Below are 19176 nucleotides of genomic sequence, written 5' to 3' on the forward strand. Positions count from 1 at the left end.
CTAAGCTCGTCTGTTCACACCTGCTTTAAAATGCATCTCAGCGACCACTTGTGAGAGGATCTCACTTCCCTTCCTCACAAGCAAATAAACAGGTGTGTGGTGTTGCTGTCAGCCAATCAGATGGACTGGTCTGTTGTCAGTGTGCTCCTGTGTGTATTTGTCTCTGTCTGAGTGAGAGAGCGAGCGCTAATGAAAGGTTGAGCGAATCAATGTGTTGCGCACATCTCCACAGTGAAATCTGGTTTTATCCATTAGAAGTAGTAAAATGTTTTTGGTTTATTATGACACTACTATGACAGGACTCATCAGACTGTGGCAGAGGACGTCAGTAGAGGAGGCGGTCCTTCAGTGTGGCCAGGACACATTTGTGTTCACACTGCTAAAAGACAGTGGCCACATGTGGCCCAGACCCCCTCCGAATGTGGTCTGAGTGATTTAGTCTCCAGTGCGTCCTGAATGCTTCCTGGGTGTGTTCACACCTGAACTTAGAGCTGAACACTTGGGATCAGATCACTCAGAACAGATGTTAATACCAGGTCTGAACTGGGCCTGGGAGATCTGATTGTGTCATTCATCAGAGAAGGAGCCCATCCATTCCTTCAATGTACAAGTTCACTGGTGTGGTAGAATTTGTCAAGACCTCATTCTGGTAAAATAATAGGGTGCACCCAGAAGAACAAAAAAACACCTGCAGAAATTTGAATGAACTCTTTTAGCAGGAAGACGAACACTTAAGACTCTTTTACCTAAAGGATCCAACTGACAAAACTCCATGACTTTACTGAAACAAACTTCACAGAACAATAAACTGCTCAAGTATTGGAACAAGAGAAACTGAACCAAACTCTGAATTTAAAACTGAGCTTTACTGCATCTTGATACTTCATTTGAGTTGAAATTCTGATCACAGTCTGTATATATCCGTCCCCAGTCGTTGATAAAAAGGCACCAAGAGCCATGTTTGGACGTACTTTGCGTATGAGGCAGATGACCAAGGTGATAATTGATCTGTATAAGTATGCAAACGATGCTATTGTGCTTTTCAGACCAGAAATGCATTTTTTTATGTTGTTTATGTGTTGTTGTTTTTTTAATAAAGAGTTTATGTTTAACTAATACATGGGATAATCTTTTTTTCCTGTGGTATCGAATTAGGCATCGAGAATCATGTATTTCTACTGGTATTGGAACAAACTACTACATTTTTGGTATCGTGACATCCCGAGTCAAAGCTTATTTATGGTTCTCAATCACAGGCAGGTTAGCAGGGTTACACTAGTGTCGCAGCCTGGCTCTCACAGCCATGACAAAGAGGGAGACACACCATGTTAACGTCAGACAAGGATTGTTTATTAAAGAATCAAAGCAATAAAATCATAATTCCTAACCAAAACCTGACTCATGGAGTGTGACAATCAGTAAGTCAGTGTGAAGTGTGTGTTGTGTGAGTGGACATGGGTGTAAGTGTTGTAAGGTGCATAAAACAAACAAATGAATAACAGAAGACCTAGAACAGCTCCCAACACCACTGGAGATGCTTACAAAGAGGGGGGGCGGGGGGGGAGACATGAGTAACAGGAAGTGCCTTTTATAGGCTGGTGAACACTGGGCCCAGGTGTCATGAGGAAGCACTAATGACCAGAGGTGTACAATACCATCACCGACCAGAGGGGTCGCCACACTAGCATCAGCTGCTAATGTTCTAAAGTTTGGACATTAAGGCTGTCATTGGGATTTACATTAGAAGACCTGTGAGCCCACATCATTTCTTCAAACACTGCTGTCCTTACATTTGTTTTCAGAACGAATCAGATGTCACAGGACGTCCAGCAGCTTCATCCTGACACAGCGGCTCAACTTTTAGAAAACCAGCTGTTGTCGGTGACAGAGTCCTATCACCTGACACCAGGTGAGATATTTCTAACAGTAATATGTCATTACCTATTTTAGAAAAATAATAAGATAAAAAACAGTTCAGATATTTCAGGAACAGACTGTTACAGACTAGTCCACCTCTGTATCAGGTGGTAAATATAACTTTGCTGTTGCTGGGCTGCAGTCGACCTTCCTGGAGCATTAGAGACGTTTTTGGATCCTCACTGTCAGGATCTGAAAGGTGAACATCAGATGAATGGTGATGATGGTGTTTCCAGATATGAATGTAAACATTTACATTACACAGCTTTTGCTGCTCCAACATTATGGAACCAGTTATCATTAGATATCAGATGTGCTCCATCCAGCTCTATTTTTAAATCAAGCTAAAGACCAGTCACCAGCCTCCAGGTCTGAAACCTGAAGCTCCAACAGTGAAGAGCTGAGAGCTGCAGTTCCTCTAATGACCACTAGAGTCTGGCTCCAGCAGTGAGTCAGTCCCACAGACTCCCATGTTCACATGTCCAACTTTACAGCAGAAAGAAACACGTTTACAGCCTTTCTGTTGTCATTTTCATGGTTATGTATTTGCCTCTTGTTGTTTCTTAGTTTCTTAGTTAGTGTCTGTTAGGTTTCTGTATACAGTATATTTAGTATGTTATTCTTATGTTTTTACTTTTTTATACATTTGCTTTGCTTTATTTTGATGTCCTTGTGCAGCACTTTGTTCGGGTTTAAATCTGCTCTAGAAATAAAGTTGACTTGTGCTGCACATTGTTAGAGCTGGTCTGAGTCACTGATCTGGATTCAGTTTTTAGATTTTTCTCTGATCTATCTTTAATCTGATCAATTGAACAGTTATAGAAATGATACATGAGAAGTTTAGAAATCACATAGTTTATCTACTTCATTCATCTTATTGTCTGCTGTTAATTTCAACATGTGAGTGGATACATTAAGAATAGTGGAATAGTCAGCTTGCTATTGACTGATGAAACATTGGGGAAAATAACCTGGAATTGTGCAGTAGATCTCAGGGTGTGGAAAATGCAGCTATTTTACTTTCACTTTCAGGTTTCTAGGATGGGGTTTCCAGGAAATGGTCAAATGGTCTCTTTCTGTTAAGTCTTTCTCTCTCTCTCTCTCTCTCTCTCTCTCTCTCTCTCTCTCTGTGTTGACTATATAAAGGAGCTACACAGTGAGCTGAGACAGAACTCTCCCTCCTGATCAGAGGTAAGTACCTGAACACACTGAGCTGTAGTTTAACTCTGTTGTTTCCGTGTTGATATGATTATAGTGGCATTAACAAAGCTGCATGACTTCATTAGTATTACAAGTTGTTATATACGTGTTCTTGGAGCCTTTCTCAGGTTTAACTTGAGTTTTGTTGAATTTTTTGTTTTGTTTGTTTTTTGTATTTTTTAAATATGCTGTGTTGTTGGTGTTGGTGTGTGATGGAAACCTTGCTGAACTGCTGCAGCTCTGATGCAGATGCTGCCACTGCCCCTCCTCTCTTTTTACTCTGAGTCCCCTCTGAATGTGTGATGCATGCATCACGGCTGCGTCGCGGAATCTCGGCCTCCCACCTATTTTTCACATGTGACGCGCATTTCTTGCAGCAAAAATAGAGAAAAGACCAGTTGACGCCACTTTGACATCATACCACCAATATTACACGAAACTGACACCTTCCACTATAGTCTCAATGTCCAGGCTGAATCTGAACATAGACATGAAAAAAATACAAATGTCCTACTTTTTAACCATTTTGTAGCTGCATGTGGAGACAGTGGAGGCAACATGTAGCCTCCTATATGGTCATAGCAGAAACCCAATGTAGTTATAATTATTTTTCTGAGGCTGTGTGTGTATGTTGCTCTGAAGGAGGGAAATTAAGGTTCACAAGCAGCCTGTTGTCATGAAAAGAAACCACCAAACATTAGCTAATTGATGGTCATTGGGCTGTCAAAGGCTGCAGCAGTTCAGAGACACACCCGCCCTGTGCATGCATCAGAGGTTAAAGTGGACGGAGCCCACTGGAGCTTTTCTACGTCTCCTTCCAACATTGTATTTTTTTAAATCTCGCAGTAAACATAAAAGGATATCAGTCCTTATGAGTAACTTTCCAGACTACAATGAGGCAACTGCGTCACCCAAACCAGTGTTAACAATGAGCTTTATAGGTTACTGCAGTCAGTTATCCTGTCATCAAATGCGTCAGTCACATACAGTCTTGCTGCAAATAGTTCATTTCTGCCTTAGCTAACATTTTATGTGTATTTACTGAGCTGTGTGTCGTTGGTGAGCTGGACACAGTCTCGCCCCTCCCTTGTGGTATCCGGCCATCTCAACCTGGGACACAAAAGTACAGTTTGAAACTTCAGCAGCCCCAAACTTCAGCTACTTTGCATAACAGAGAGTTGACTTTATGCTTTATGCTTTATGCAGAGAGTTGACTTTATGTGACCAGCCATCTGGATGACTTCACCACCCACCTGTCCAGATTTTGTTCATGTTTCCCACAGTTAACACCCCCAATCTTGCAACGATCCAGTCACAGTTCCCCAAAAAGCCTTGCACAGTGTGAATCCTAATAGATTTAGGATTGTCTGTCTCAGAGCCGCCCAGTTTTTGGTCAGTGTAACAGAGGAATACCAGCTTTACCCTCAGCTTTCGACCGCCTTGTAAATACCACACCATTGCAGCCTTGTGTATTAAAAATAAAGTGATATCTCCACTGCATTATAAACAGTAGTTTCATATAATAAATACAGTAAAAATAGGAAATATGTGATTAGGGAATAGTGTAAAAATATAATAAAATAATATGATGATAATAATAGTATCCTATATATAAACACACATACAAATCTTACAATGTGTATATTGTGCAACTATACTCTGCAAGAGTCAGTCCTCAGTAGGATATTAATTCAAATATGGACGACGGAGTGGTTAAGGCATTTTTACCTATTCAATTAAGTGAAGGGCTATCCTTTTCCTCTTAATAACATACAACACAACAGACTGATACTGTGCAACTGACTGCCAGTGTCTCACTATTATATTTGTATTTGCTAATTTTGTTAGATTTTTCTCAGTGTTGGTCAGTTACTAGTGATTATATATATATATATATAATATATATATATATATAATTTTTTTTTTCTTTTTTTTTTCTAGTATTTCAAAGTGAGTGATCTGTGTTCTGACCTGGAGCACAAGAAAACAGTAAGTACCTTCTGCCTCAGGGGGTCTCTCAATCAAAACAATAACATGAAGCAGTGTGGGATCATGGGAGCTGTAGTCTCCTCCTGGTCTGGATCCTTCAGTGTCTCCACAGAGTCTCATCCTCTCCACAACAAACAGATCAGCTGATCAGAACCAGTAAAAACACTTAATCAAATAGTTTTACAGTTAAAGTCACTGATTGGTCGACACTCTTCAGTGACACAGGACGTCTCTGATTGGCTGGAGCTGAACTGTCTAACATTTCCTCAGCTTGTTTCTCTGATAACTTCAGATCTAAAATCCTTCATCTGGTTCAGACACAGAGCTGAAAACCACCAAGGAGGAGAAAGAGGATCTGAAACCTGAGACTTCTAACTGAGCTTCTGTCAGACAAACACAACACTGACACCTGAGCAGAGAGGATATGACATCACTGACAGGCGACCAATGAAACGGAGCGTTACCATAATACACATTTTAATGTGCCTATTTCAGTGTAATATGTTACCATACATCAGGTGTAATATCCCACTGATAAATAATGGTAATCTGTAATTGTGTGTGGGTCTCTAAACCGGGAAAAATAAGTTGTTCTAGTGGGTGGCAGTGGAAGATTAATGCAGACTTGCAGATTCAGATATGATATCACTAGTTCACAGGTCAGTTTGGCCAGGTTGAATATGGCAGTAATGTTGGCACATCACATCAATGATCCAAAACAGCCAATATGCTAGAAATGTAGTATATATGGCTTTGAACCTGCTACCTATGTAGACATGACATACGAAAACACAAGGATTTGTAGTAACACTATTGAAAACATAATTCTGAATATTATATTTCTGTCAATAGATTCCCCTTAATCCTACACACTGGACACTTAACTCCCACAGTGACGTGTTTCTCTGCAGAGCCCAACAGATGACATGTAAGGTGAATGATGAATGGGCTAATGTGGATCATAATGATTATAAAGACCAATGAGGTCTTAGAATAGAATTACTGAACCACAAGCATCATTTTGTTTTTAAGGGCACATTGTTCTTTTTGTATTTTAGGCTTTTTTGGCATGATGATTTAATTCCTGAGCAGCACTTTGAGATCACAACAGCTCTTGGATCCTGACCCAGACGACAGGGCTGAGAGGAGCAAACAGAGGTTTGATGTAATTCATCTCCAGCAGCTTCTTTTTTTAAATTTTTACTGGATTAACAGGAACAAAACTCACCATAACTGCTAAACTGGTCCAAACTCCACAAGTGAACTGACTTAAATGTGATTTAATTTGACTGTTTATTGTTGCGATGCTTTCTGAGACATGAGCTTGACTTGTCTCTGGAGAAGTCAGCTCTCTAAAGTTTTTGACATTTTATAAATGAAGCAGGCTTTTTTTTTCAGCCTGGTGTTATTTGTATTAATAATTCAACCAGGAGAATTTCATGTGTATTACAGTTATGTCCCTTTTGTTTGCTTCTGTCTAATTTAGAGGGAGATAGATTGTCCTGTTGAGTTCCAGATGTGTGTCAGTGGACTGGCTGCACAGTGGAGTGACAGTAAGTTCATGCTTTTAATCTGCAAAATGTATTTTGAGTTCATATGAGAATGTTTGCAAAAGCACATTTTGTTCATGAATCATGTTTCCCAGTGAATTCATGAACTTCTCAGGAACGATGTTGAGCAGAGTTCATACCTGCCACTAACATTCATCTGGATGATCCGATCACAGATGGACAGCTCTCAATAAATGGACTGCACTTAAATAACATTTTCAACATATTCATGCACCAGTGTTACCTCAGGGGCAGTTTGGGGTTCGGTGTCTTGCCCATGCCGACAGGAAAAGCCAGGAATTCTAATTAGTGGACTACTCTCTGGACCTCCTGACCCACAGCCGCCCTGCACAGCCAACGTCTGCAGTGAAATGCTGCATGTTTCATCAGTCAGTGGTGGAGAGTGTTCTTTGTTATGCTGCAGTCCTGCTGGGGCAGCAGCAGGTCACACATAACCACAAGGAGACTGAAGAAACCGGTTAAAGCGGCTGGGTCTGTGCTTGGTAGGAGTCTGACAGCCAAGCAGGAAAGTGTACAGACATCAGTTGAGTAGTAATCATTTACACTAGTACAGTCCACTGGTTCCCAATACAGGGGTCAGGCCCCTCCAAAGGTGATTCATGGGAAAGAAGAAAAAACTTCTGATTCACTGATCTGGATTCAGTTTTTAGACTTTTCTAGCTGGTTTCAGCTCTGTCTGCTTCTCTCCTCCTCTCTGTGCTCAAACATACAGTATTTCAGAAGTTCAGCTGAATTCACAGTAAAACTGTTCTTATGTTTTCTATTTCTGTTATCAAACAATAGAACAAGTTTTAAACGGTGACCAAATGCAGCTCATTAAGATGACATGCTAACCAGCAGTCACTACCAAGCTGCTGCTAAAATCCTGTTTGACAGTAGCGTTCCCAGCACTGCTGGTACTGGGAGCCACATTGCTTTGCATGCCTGGCCACCAGCCTACCTGGGCTTGGACCTCTAAAAATAGCACCAGAAAAGGCCATTTTCACCTTCTCTTTTTTTCCCCACAGCATGAAATGGGTGAGGAGAACATAGTGAATAAGCTACCTTAGGCAGACACAAGTTTGTATTTCTCAACTGGCTGTTTAAACCAACCTGAAGCTAGCACACTTATCTGCAGTCTTTTCAGACAGAGATTATAGAGGTTATTCTATGTAAAAGCATTTTAAAATGTGACCAAAATGAATGGCCAAGAGAAGTTTCACCAACTGTAGACTTGTCCAAGAGGACCAGGACATGAAGGACCAGTATAAGCTGAATTATTGGTAAAGCAATGCTTAATGAAAAAAATAAAAAAATAAAAAACATGCAGATGAAATGATAAGAGGACACAGGAGCAGATGAACAAAGAAGCTGTAACTGTTTTAATTTCCAGATAAGACACTGTCATTAATGTACTTAAGCACACAGTAGCTAGCTTAATAGTTTAATAGTGTGTTGAAATGTAAACTATGCAAGCTGCTTTGGATGAGAGCGTCTACTAAATGCATCATGTTTCATAGATTCACTGTTATGTCATTAAATTAATATTTTTTTGTCCAAAAAATATTTTTTGTCTTTCAGGAAATCAAAAGCTTCACTAAAACATTATTGCTTAGTTTCTGAAGAACTCATTAAAAATGGGGAACGCACCATCAGAAAGTAACATGGGCGACCGACTGAGATGCTGTAAATGTTACAAAGTTCTGCCTCCATGCAGATCCTTCTCAGATCTTTACCAAAGTACCATTCATGGAAGATGTGTATATGTTTTCAATGGAGGAGAATACTACAGACCAGTTGGCCATGATAATGCATATGAGTGCGAATATTGTTTTAATAAGCCAATCAGAGATCAAGAACAAATGAGAAGAGAAGAGGAGAGGAGAAGAGAGGAGGAGAGGAGAAGAGAAGAGGAGAGACAAAGAGAAGAGGAGAGGAGGAGAGAAGAGGAGAGGAGGAGAGAAGAGGAGCGTAAGATGAAAGAACAGCAAAGGGCCAAAGAGGCTGAAGAGAAGAGACGAGAAGAACTGAATCACAGACTTGAAGAATCACACCATCGAGCTCAAGAGCAGCACGAGCATCAACTGAGCAGAGACATTTCAGAGGAACATGAGTCCAAGCGACATGTTCTGATCGGCCACCTGGATGAGTTTGAGGCAAACTATGAATCAGACAGAGATGAGCTTCTAGAAACCCTCTCATCAAGATGCAGCATTCCTGTTGCAGACCTCAGTCTCACTCAGCTGACTGCTGATCAGCTGGGGAGCGTCCTGTCAGCCCTGGACAAACTCCTGTTTGATGAGTGGATCAGTGCTCCTCCATCCCTCAGCACTCTGCAGCACACACAAGTGTTGATCACAGAGCTGTGTGTCCTGTCAGTGGAGACGTCTGAGGGACTTTCCCTGCACAGCTTCTCCAATCATGTGCAGTCCCTGGTGGAGTCCATCAGCCAATCAGCATGCACTGTTTCTGAGCGCTTCCTGCTGACTCAAGCTCTGTACATGAGCCTGATGCACTTCTTCACTGACCATGGCAGCTGTGATTCTGATGCAGCTCTCATAGCCAATCAATGGGCTGAGGGGGACCTTTCCACTGAGGATCTCTTTCTTGTAGAATTCCTCGGCACCCTCACATCATCGCTACAGAATGTGATTGGACGAGCCTCCGTGTTCATTCTAGAGATGGAAATCCAGTGCTTGAAGCTGCTCCTTTTCAAACTCACACATCTCAATGATAAGGAAAACCACTCAGAATCCACTGAAATGCTCCTCAGACTTGTGCAAACAAACCAATGGACACCAACAGAAGCAGTGACTCTGCTCAAAGTGCTGACAGAGAATTATGCAGAGGACGCTCCAATAATTGAAGTGCTCACATTGGTACAAGTGTATGACATATCGCCAGAGTGGTCAGATGACTCTGGACACTCCCTCATCCAGGCTCTGGACTTTGTTGGCCCTGAGAGATTCCAACTTCATTTCAGAGAGATGATCAGGAAGCAAGATGAGAGGAATCTAGATTCAGCTTTAGAAGAATTAAAAACATCAAGGAATTTGGACGATTCTGTCATTGATATGATAAAAAACATCATCACTGGTGTCCTACAATATTCAGAAAATGCCACAGAAGATGAACCATTCATGAAAGATTCCTTTAAAGGTTCAAACCTGAACAAACATGACGTCCAAAACTCCCTGTCTCAGCTCTGCAAAGCAGTTTTTGATACAAAAGGCTGGTGGCCCACAGTGCAGCAGATGCTGAGGTGGTGTGTGTTGGTGCTGACTGAAAACAGCGTGAAACTAGAACTGGTTGGTGTGGACGAGGACCCATGTGTCACAGCCATGTTTGCAGCCACACAAGTCTGCATGGGAAACAAACTGGACATTGTGCTGAGCTCTGATGTTCAGTCACACAAGCAAATTAAGGAGTGGTCTGACTTCTACAAGCACCTTGAGATTTCTCTCAACACAAACATGAAGAAAACTAATGCATCACAGAGGGATGTCTATGAGTCAGACATTGTGTGTGATATGATAAAAAATATTCCCACTGGTGCCCTGCAATATACAGAAAATGACCAAGAAGATGAGCCATTCGTTAGAGATTCCATTAAAGGAGCAAACCTTGATACAGACGACATCCAAAACTCTCTGTCTCAGCCCTGAAAAACAGTTTCTGACACAAAAAGCTGGTGGCCCACAGTGCAGCAGATGGTGAGGCAGTTTGTGCCAGTGCTGACTAAGAAGAGTGTACCACTAACTAAAAAGTGGTCTGACTTCTTCAAGCACCTTGGGATTTCTCACAACACAAACATGAAGAAAACTAATGCATCACAGAGAGATGTCTATGAAGCAGACATTGTGTACGGTACCATGGACGACTTTGTCTCTGATTACTTTCAACTTGGCTTAGAGGTGATGGAAACAGGAAACCCTCACCTTATCCGAGGATTTATCATTGAAGAAAGAAGTTTCAGTGCTTCACATGAGCTGGATCTCTCAGGGCTCAAGGAAAATAATGTCTTGGCGCTTGCTGTAGACATCCTGCAAAGCCTCATGGGTAATTTTCACTGTGAGGATATGGAATTGAGACACAGGTTTATCAAGACTCTTTTTCAGGTGCTCCATACTAACCTCAACAAAGGTACAAATGCTGAGAGTAAAATTATAACCATCTTACAAAAATGTACTGGAAAGGAACTGTCTTCCAGTGAGGTCTTCATTCTGACCATTCTTGAGAATCTCCTGAAAGAGTTTACTGGAGAAACAGAAGGTGAGAACCACTGGGAATCTCTGGGAGGCCAATTGTGTTTGGAGAGTTTATTTTCCTGTGCGGTGCAACTCCAAGCCTCAAAGGAACAAATCAAAGAACTCTTCCAGATGGTGTCAAACCTTGTAGCACAACAACTTTGGTCACCAGTAGAAGCTTTAAACCTCCTTGAAGCATTAACTGACCACCATCTCCATGAAGACTGTATTTCCATCATGAAGATTTTACATCTGATACAAACATATCAGGTGTCTTCTGAATGGACAGATGAGAAGAACCACTCTCTCCTTAAGCTCTTGAACTCATCTGAAACTGAAAATCTGATACAGCATTTAGAAAAAAGCTTCAGAGATGAAAAAGAAAAAAGCACCGACTGTCTTTTTGATGAAATACGACAGATGAAAAACATTGATGAACAAACACTGGAGAAATCATACAGTATAGTAAAGACTGTTAACAACCTGATTGAATCTGGTGACATTAAAAAACACAAACATGTAAAGAAATCTAAGAGTCATAGCACAAACACAGAAGACCTTCAGGAGATCCTGGCAGTCTTATGCAATGCTATACACCTGCACAAGGGTGAAGGGAAGTGGTGGCCCAGAACCACTCAAATGATAAGCTGGTGCCTCTTGGACTTGTCTGACACTGGGAAGCTCCTGGAGATGGGAACTGGAGAAGGAAAGTCTTGCGTCATTGCAATGTTTGCAGCACTGCGAGCACTTAGGGGTGAAAAAGTCGATGTGGTGTCCAGCTCTTCTGTGTTATGTCAAAGAGATGCAGAAGAATGGACCAACTTCTACAGATACTTTGGCATCACAGTTGATACAAACACAAATAAAACCAAAGATGAAGACAGAAAAAAGTGCTACCAGAAGGACGTGGTCTACGGAACAATCGAAGCCTTTGCTGCCGATCACCTTCGTCAGATATTTGAGATGAAGGATGTGAGGACTGATCGCAGCTATCAGTGCATCATAATCGATGAAGTGGACTCACTCCTGCTGGATCAGGGAGTGCAGCTGACCTACCTCTCCAGTCCCATGATCTCCATGCAGCACCTGAACATTATTCTGACCATGATCTGGGGCCATGTCAGTCAGTATGGCCTCTTGTCAACAAGACACCAGACATTCATACAGGGTCCCCCAGCTTCATTCTTCAAGGCCATATTTGATTCAATTGACACAGAAGAAATTAACGACCCCATGGATATTTTAAGTATTGCTGAAGAATCCAAGATTGTGCCAGAAGGATTCACAGAGGATTTCTACAAAAGCGAAAAAGATGAACTTGTCATGAAACTGAAAACCGTGAGTCAAGATGCAGTGGTGGATTTTTTCCATGAACTTGAGAACTATGTCCCCTATGGTTTCACTTTATACACGTTAGATGACAATGGACTGCTCTGTCTGACAAAGGCCAGCACGTACAACAACCAGGACGTTCCAGACCTCACATTTCTTGTTTTGGAGGGAGGCTTGTGTTGTCCTCTCTATGATTCTGAAGAAATTCTTATCAAGCCCATTGCAGAATTAACATCACAGAAGATTCAGTACGCGCCATGCACAAACGATAAAGACAAGATCAGCATCCCTGGATTCCTCAGAAATCTGATAGAGAATAAATTGTCAGTGTGGGTTCAGAACGCCTTTCTGGCCATGAGACTGAGGCAAGGACAGGAGTACGTTGTTGAAAACGACAGTGTCTGTCCAGTGGACTTCAGATCTACCGGTATTGTAGAACTGAATAAGAAGTGGGGGGATGGTCTGCAGCAGTTCATTGAGATCAAACATCAAGTCAAACTGAGCACAATTTCAACAGTCATAAACTACATTTCTAACATTTCTCTTTTTGAAAAGTACCATGGGAAAATATACGGAACAACAGCAACACTTGGGAGTGAAACAGACATGATGTTTTTGCAAGACCTTTATCCAGATCTGTTGGCCTGCAAAATGCCAACTTTCAACAGGAAGAAATTATTTGAGGTCAAAGATACTCTGAAGACTTCAGCTGAAGAGTGGAAATCTGAAATAAAAGATGTGGTTATGGCTCAAATTTCCCCAAATTCATACAGAGAGGGAAGAGCAGCCTTGGTGATCTGTGAAACTATCAACGCAGCCAAAGAGCTGTATGAAGAGCTGGAAAACATCATCCCAGGTGAAATCATCCTCTACAACCGCAGTGACAAAGATAGTTTGAGTAAAATAAATAAGATACTGGATCCTGGTGATGTCATTGTTGCCACAAACCTTGCTGGGCGTGGCACAGACATAAAAGTCTCAGAAAAGGTGAACAACAACGGGGGACTATTTGTCATCCTCTCCTTCCTTTCTGATAACACAAGAGTGGACCTCCAGGCATTTGGCCGAACAGCACGCAAAGGCAAACCTGGATCTGCGCAGGTAATCATGACCACGGATCATCTGCAGGAGTCCTTCAGGACAGTGTCTTCTCTGGAGGAGGCAAAGGAAACAAGGGACAGACTTGCAGCAGAAAGGATAAAACACATGATGAATGATGTCACTGAGATGAGACTGCGGGAGGACCTGTTTTCAGAGTACTGCGAGACCCTTCAGGATATTTACAAGAACACAGATGGAGATGAAGAAAGAGCTGTTGTTGCCATCATGAACGAGTTCTGGGGGATTTGGTTGCAAAGTAAATCAGATGAAATTGACCAGTTGAAAAGAAATGAATTGCAAAAGAGTTTAAAAGCTGATTTGTCTCTGGCAAAAAGTCAGTGCCACAGTCAGACTTCACCATGTTCTAGCATTTACCACTACATCAAGTTTGGGAATATCGCAGTGGATGAAAAACAATGGAATATCAGCATGAGACTTTTTGAAAAAGCTCTGAAACAAGATGAAAGTTGGGCAGCCCTAGCTTTTTACAGCCATGCATACTGCACTATAAAGCAGCAGAAGGGAGATTACCTCACTGAGGCCACAGATGATCTCAGGAAAGCACAGGAGTCTCTGAAGTACCTCAGTGAGGAATGTATGGTCTGCCTGCAGCTTGTAAAAATGTCCTCTGCTCACTCAGCCAACAGTCAATTCAACCCAACCAGCCTCGAAAAACAGTTTTTAAACAAGTGCAACATGCTCAAGTACTTTGATGAAAACATTAGTGAGGCTATCAAAAAGCTGGAGGAGATAAAAGACAAAGGGAAGGATGCAATAGCCAATAAATCACCCATGTTCTCCCTGGTTTCAAGCGCCGATGAAGATCTCCAGGCAGAGGCCGACAATCTCTACAGTCGAGGTCAGAAGTACGTCTTTTCTGTGGAAGAGAAGCCTCGTTTCCCATGGGAAGCTCTGCTGGTGTTCGGTCTTGGAGTTCTGCACATTGTTGGTGGGGCACTGCTCACTGCATTTACATTTGGAACATTAGCTAATGTTGGCATGGGGCTGATCACTGAAGGAATATCAGACTTCATCCACAGCATTGAGTCCATGGTGACAGGAGAATTCAGCTTTAAATCATGGGCTATAAACAAAGTCATTTTTATTGGTGTATCTCTCATTGGGTCCGGAGTTGGAAAGCTGATCGCAAAAGGCTTCAAACGTTGTAAAGTGATGATTAAAGGATTTGGCAAACAACTGAAATCAATGCCAGAATTTCTCATCAGACAGGCTAAAGATGGTATTAGTGTTGTTGCAAAGACAAATATGAAAAATGCAGTGAAATACACAGCAAAAAAAATGGTAGAAGAAGTCATTACCTATGGACTTGGGAAGGCAGAAGAGGCATTACTGACAGAAATACTTGATGACATTAAGGATAAGGTGAAAGAGGGAATTGTAAATGATGTGAAATCCAACATGGAGAAAGAGCCCTTGTCTACATTAGTGGACTCCATTATTCTCTCACACCTTGAGGGTGAACAACAACTGTCTGATCTCGTACAGGACGATGAAAGAAAGAACAAACTTCTGGCTATTTTCAAAGAATTAAGTAACACTGCATTACAGCCATTCTACGCCAACCTCAGCTGGCAGCACAAGCTCCACTCATCCATCTCCACAGTGATTGACAAAGCTAAATCAGAGGTCAAAGGCACAAAATGTAGAATTCTGACAGCCATCAAAGCTGTTCACATGACATCACTGGCAACAGACGCCATCATAACAATGCACAGCCTCTCAAAAGAGTTTTTCTCAAACCTTCACAAAGAGCTAAATAAATTTAATCAGGAAAAACATTTCACAGAGAAAGTGAAGCAAAATGAGCTGTCTGCTTCAGAAACTGAGATGCTGAAAAAATTCAAGCAGGATTTAGCCGACACCATCAGTGCTTTATTAGCTGATGCTTTGGTACAAGTCTTCCACCAGAAGTTCTCCAGTCACATTGTTTCTTATGTCCAAGGCCAAGTAAATGGTATCGTAGGCAAATATATAAGAACTTGTTTAAAGACTGACAGGACAGAGGAAAAACTCAGAGCTGGACAAAACAACAGATACATTGCGTACATGCCAAAAGATTTGAACTCAAAAGATAAACTTCCAGGAAAACACTCACTGTCACATGCTGAAAAGATCAGGAACCCCACGACACCAGGTACCATTCTCGATATCAGAGTCCTGTCAGAAACCACTGGCACTAAGGTTGTCATCCTAACAGAGGACAGCCATGGAAAGCTCACCAAAATGCAGGAGCTGAACCCAGGCACTAAACCTGCCAGCCAAACTGTGACACTGATCTACAGGCCAAAGAGTTCCCAATACACAGACGGCCATTATGATGTGCAGATCAATAATCAGATAGTGACTGTAACCAATGAAGGCAAGGCATGTCTGTTTCATGCTTTAGCACGAGGCATAAAACCAGAGGCCAGTGAAGAAGAGATCACCATGGAGGCTGGACGCCTCCGATCTGTGGAGGCTGATACTCTCCTGAAACACCCAGGCCAATGGGAGCCTTTTGTCAAGCGCAAAGTGTGGACAGACACAATCAGAGGAGGGGACTGGTACATGGCAGAGGGAGCTGGACCAAAAAGACGTAAAATAAAAGAAACCAAAGGGCTGCTCCAGAAAGAGGTTGGAAAAGTTCAACTCTACAAAGATTGGAAAAAATATTTAAATGACAATCCCGCCATCGGACAAATCATCAATGCAGATCACCAACCACCAGTTAGTTGTATATTGGAAGCTAGAAAGTTGAACCAGAATAGCAAATTAGCTGAAACCTTTCTTAAAGTGGCAACAGACTCACATCCTCTGGATAACAATCTTATTTCTAATGTGGACAAATATCATGGCCTTGAACTTCTTACTGTTACTGTGCCAACAGAAATACATCGTGAGTTTCCTAGTACAAAAACTAAAGGTTATAGAACATTATTAGCTAAAACAATAAGCCAGGATGATGTTGTGGGCACCTTCAAACTGACCATTCTGGGTTCAATGCCCAGATTCAAGTTAAATAGTGCCAAGAGCTTCAAAGATTTTAAGAACACCACAGTGAGTAAAACCAGGCTTCTCAGTTTTAAACAAAGTTTTCAACAACATTCTAAAGATCTGGCCAATGACTGGTACAACCAGCTTCAAGGCATGGGTGTCATGACAAACACTGATCTCAACACCATTACGACATGGATCAACAACCGGGGCTATGAGAATCAAAACGATCCACACAGGAACCAAGTCTCCAATCTCCTGTAAATGCAAAGGTAATTTTACATTTACTATAAAACTGCAGTGTTAGTTGTATGAGCCTAGTTGATAAAGTGGTGGGTGGTAAATGAAGTCACATGTTCATAGAGCAGCTTCACATCCCATGTTCTAGTCGAGCCTGTGGCACCAGGTCCAAACTGCTGAGGGAACAACAGGGTCACCCTCACCAGGGAAACATATAGACTGAGCCGACTGAACTCATCAGATCATAACTGAGCACCAACCTCTCTTACCTGACCAGGCACCTGCAGGGCTGTCAGGTGAACATGTGATTGGTGCCCTGTCTGCACTAAATCATACAGGCTGGTCGACATGTGAATCAGAGCAGCAGAGCAGAGTCTATAAGAGACGTTTACAGTGGGTGGGATTCATGATGTAGCTCAATTCAAGTAGGAGAGAGAACAAATTTGTTTATTCACTAAAATGTAGACAACTTACACTGAATGAGCTCTCACTGATCTGAGTGAGAAATTTATCCATTTGTGTTCTGATTGCAGGGTAAAATCAAAACCTGACAATATGGCTGAAGAAGCAGAACGATGAAAACTGCAGAGATCCACCATCCTGATGTTCATCTGGAAACCTGTCTGGATATCTGGAACGATGATTGTTTTTGTGTTTGTGTATGATTTTGTTTAAAACATTCATTTATTTTCTGTTTAGTGGAGTATACTGGTAAAAAAAAAACTTGCATAAGAACTGAAATATCTTTTCAGAAACTTCAAAGAAATTACACTTTTACACTTTTTACATTAACTTTTTCTATTCCACTGTTCACGATTGTTCTAATTGTACCAAGGGTGAGACAGTTTGAAGCTCAGTCGACAGGAGTGCTTTGGGTTTTAACAGCCCACTTTTATTTTTCTTTTATGCATGAGAGTTTATTCTTGCATCTGTGGTACTAGTCTCATTATGGACACTGCTCTTTGATAAGATGCGTTTTTTTCTTGTGAACTAAATTAATTATGTTATTTGTATTGTATTTTATTTTGTAAACTTGATTGACAAACCTCTGGTATCGACAGCAAGAGCAACCTCAACTGGAGTTTAAAAACCCACTGGTGCGATCCTTAAATAGTTCATTCATGAATGGCCAGTCGATGCATGATCATGTTAACAATCCAATATGTTTTTACATGTTAGAAATGTTTTATGCAGCTGATCATTTGTTCCATCTGAATGTTTTTGGTATTGTTAGAATAATTAAATTATTTGTAATCTAATATGAATGTTTGAATATTTAGAAATTAAAGACAAAAAAATGTGTGTTTCATTATTATCTGCAGTTGTTGTTTATTGTAGAAGTTTGGCTTTTTTTTCTTATTCAACTGTAAACTGAAATTTCTACATATTCAATAAAACCTTTAACATCAGGTTATTTAACAGGTGGAATAATTTATTTAAGACAGATCAAACTCTCACCTTTTGTATATAAGATATTTTATATGATCATAAAACTTTTTTACACTGAGGCCTTGATTCTAAACCTGTAGTTATAACCTCAACCTACAGTTTATGAACATTACCTCCATCTGCTCTGCGCTGCTACTAATGTGTTCATCGCTTGTATTTTATTGTTTTCTTTGTGTTCATTGTGTTGTAGATTTAACTTTAAATGGATCATCAATCTACACTCAGTATCCTATAATAGCAAAGTAAAAACATCTCATTAACATGAGTTTTTTGTTTGTTTTGTTTGTTTGTTTCAAAAAACAAATAAAATAAATAAAGCAAATCTCTCATTATTCAGTATTCAGACCCCATGAACTAGAGTGCGACTGGAGTCCACCTGTGTCAAACTCAATAGATTGGACGTAGTTTAGAAAGGCTCACACCTGTGTATATAAGGTCCCACAGTTAACACTGCTCCTCAGGACAAAAACCAGGAAGTCCAGTGACCTCTCAGGCCTCTATGACAAAACTGCTGTGAGACATAGATCAGAGTACAGAGTATAAAACCATTTCTTGAGCTCTGAATGTTCCCAGGAGGACAGTGTCAGGAGTCAGTAACTGTTAAGGGGGAAGAAGTCTGGAAGCAGGACTCATCTGGAGTCTTTGTCCAGACAAACTGAATAATCGGGTAAGAAGGTGCAAGTGTGACTTGGGGAGCATCCCATCAAACCAGCCACCTCAAATACTTGGTTTTTAACATGTTAACAGCACAATGACAGACATGTTTATTGCCTCAAGAACCAGTGGTTGATTGTCACCCTCAAATATTACTATTGGCATCTACCTTAATGCTCTGGCTCTACTGGACACTCACAGTAAATCTTCCTGCAGACTCCTCCTTATTTAAACATTGAGCAGATGCAGAGCAACATTATCGTCCTAATGGAGCTGTGAAACCAAAACAATGCACTAAAAGACACTAAAACAACTGGTGGTACTGCAGAGTTGGTGATGAATCTCTGTGTTTGTCAGTACAAACAACCCCCTTCACAGGACAGTTATTTGATCAAACGTTAATATAAAATATTGATTAGTGCAGCTTTAAGTAAAGAATCTAAGTCATTTTTTAAGTTAACATTAAATCATAAATGTGTGTGGGAAGGGGTGAGGGGGGAAGT

General features: G+C 41.1%; 1 protein-coding gene and 1 long non-coding RNA gene across 2 annotated transcripts; both read left to right on the forward strand.

Annotated features, from left to right (window-relative positions):
• The first annotated feature begins 3048 nt into the window (after positions 1-3048).
• LOC139629744 (uncharacterized) lies at positions 3049-9384 on the forward strand. The gene is made up of 3 exons (XR_011693032.1): positions 3049-3108; positions 6593-6659; positions 8238-9384. It is a non-coding gene; the product is annotated as an uncharacterized lncRNA (long non-coding RNA).
• Positions 9385-11593: 2209 nt separating this feature from the next.
• Positions 11594-18164, forward strand: LOC139629715 (uncharacterized). Its single transcript, XM_071492499.1, has 2 exons — positions 11594-16602; positions 17104-18164. Exon 1 carries the CDS (start codon positions 11594-11596, stop codon positions 16592-16594), a length of 5001 nt encoding a protein of 1666 aa, XP_071348600.1. The 3' UTR covers positions 16595-16602; positions 17104-18164.
• Positions 18165-19176: the final 1012 nt, after the last annotated feature.

This window comes from Trachinotus anak, unplaced genomic scaffold (genome assembly GCF_046630095.1).
Source record: "Trachinotus anak isolate AG129_WGS33_773 ecotype Australia unplaced genomic scaffold, CSIRO_AGI_Tana_v1 ptg000012l, whole genome shotgun sequence".
NCBI classification, from domain to species: domain Eukaryota; kingdom Metazoa; phylum Chordata; class Actinopteri; order Carangiformes; family Carangidae; genus Trachinotus; species Trachinotus anak.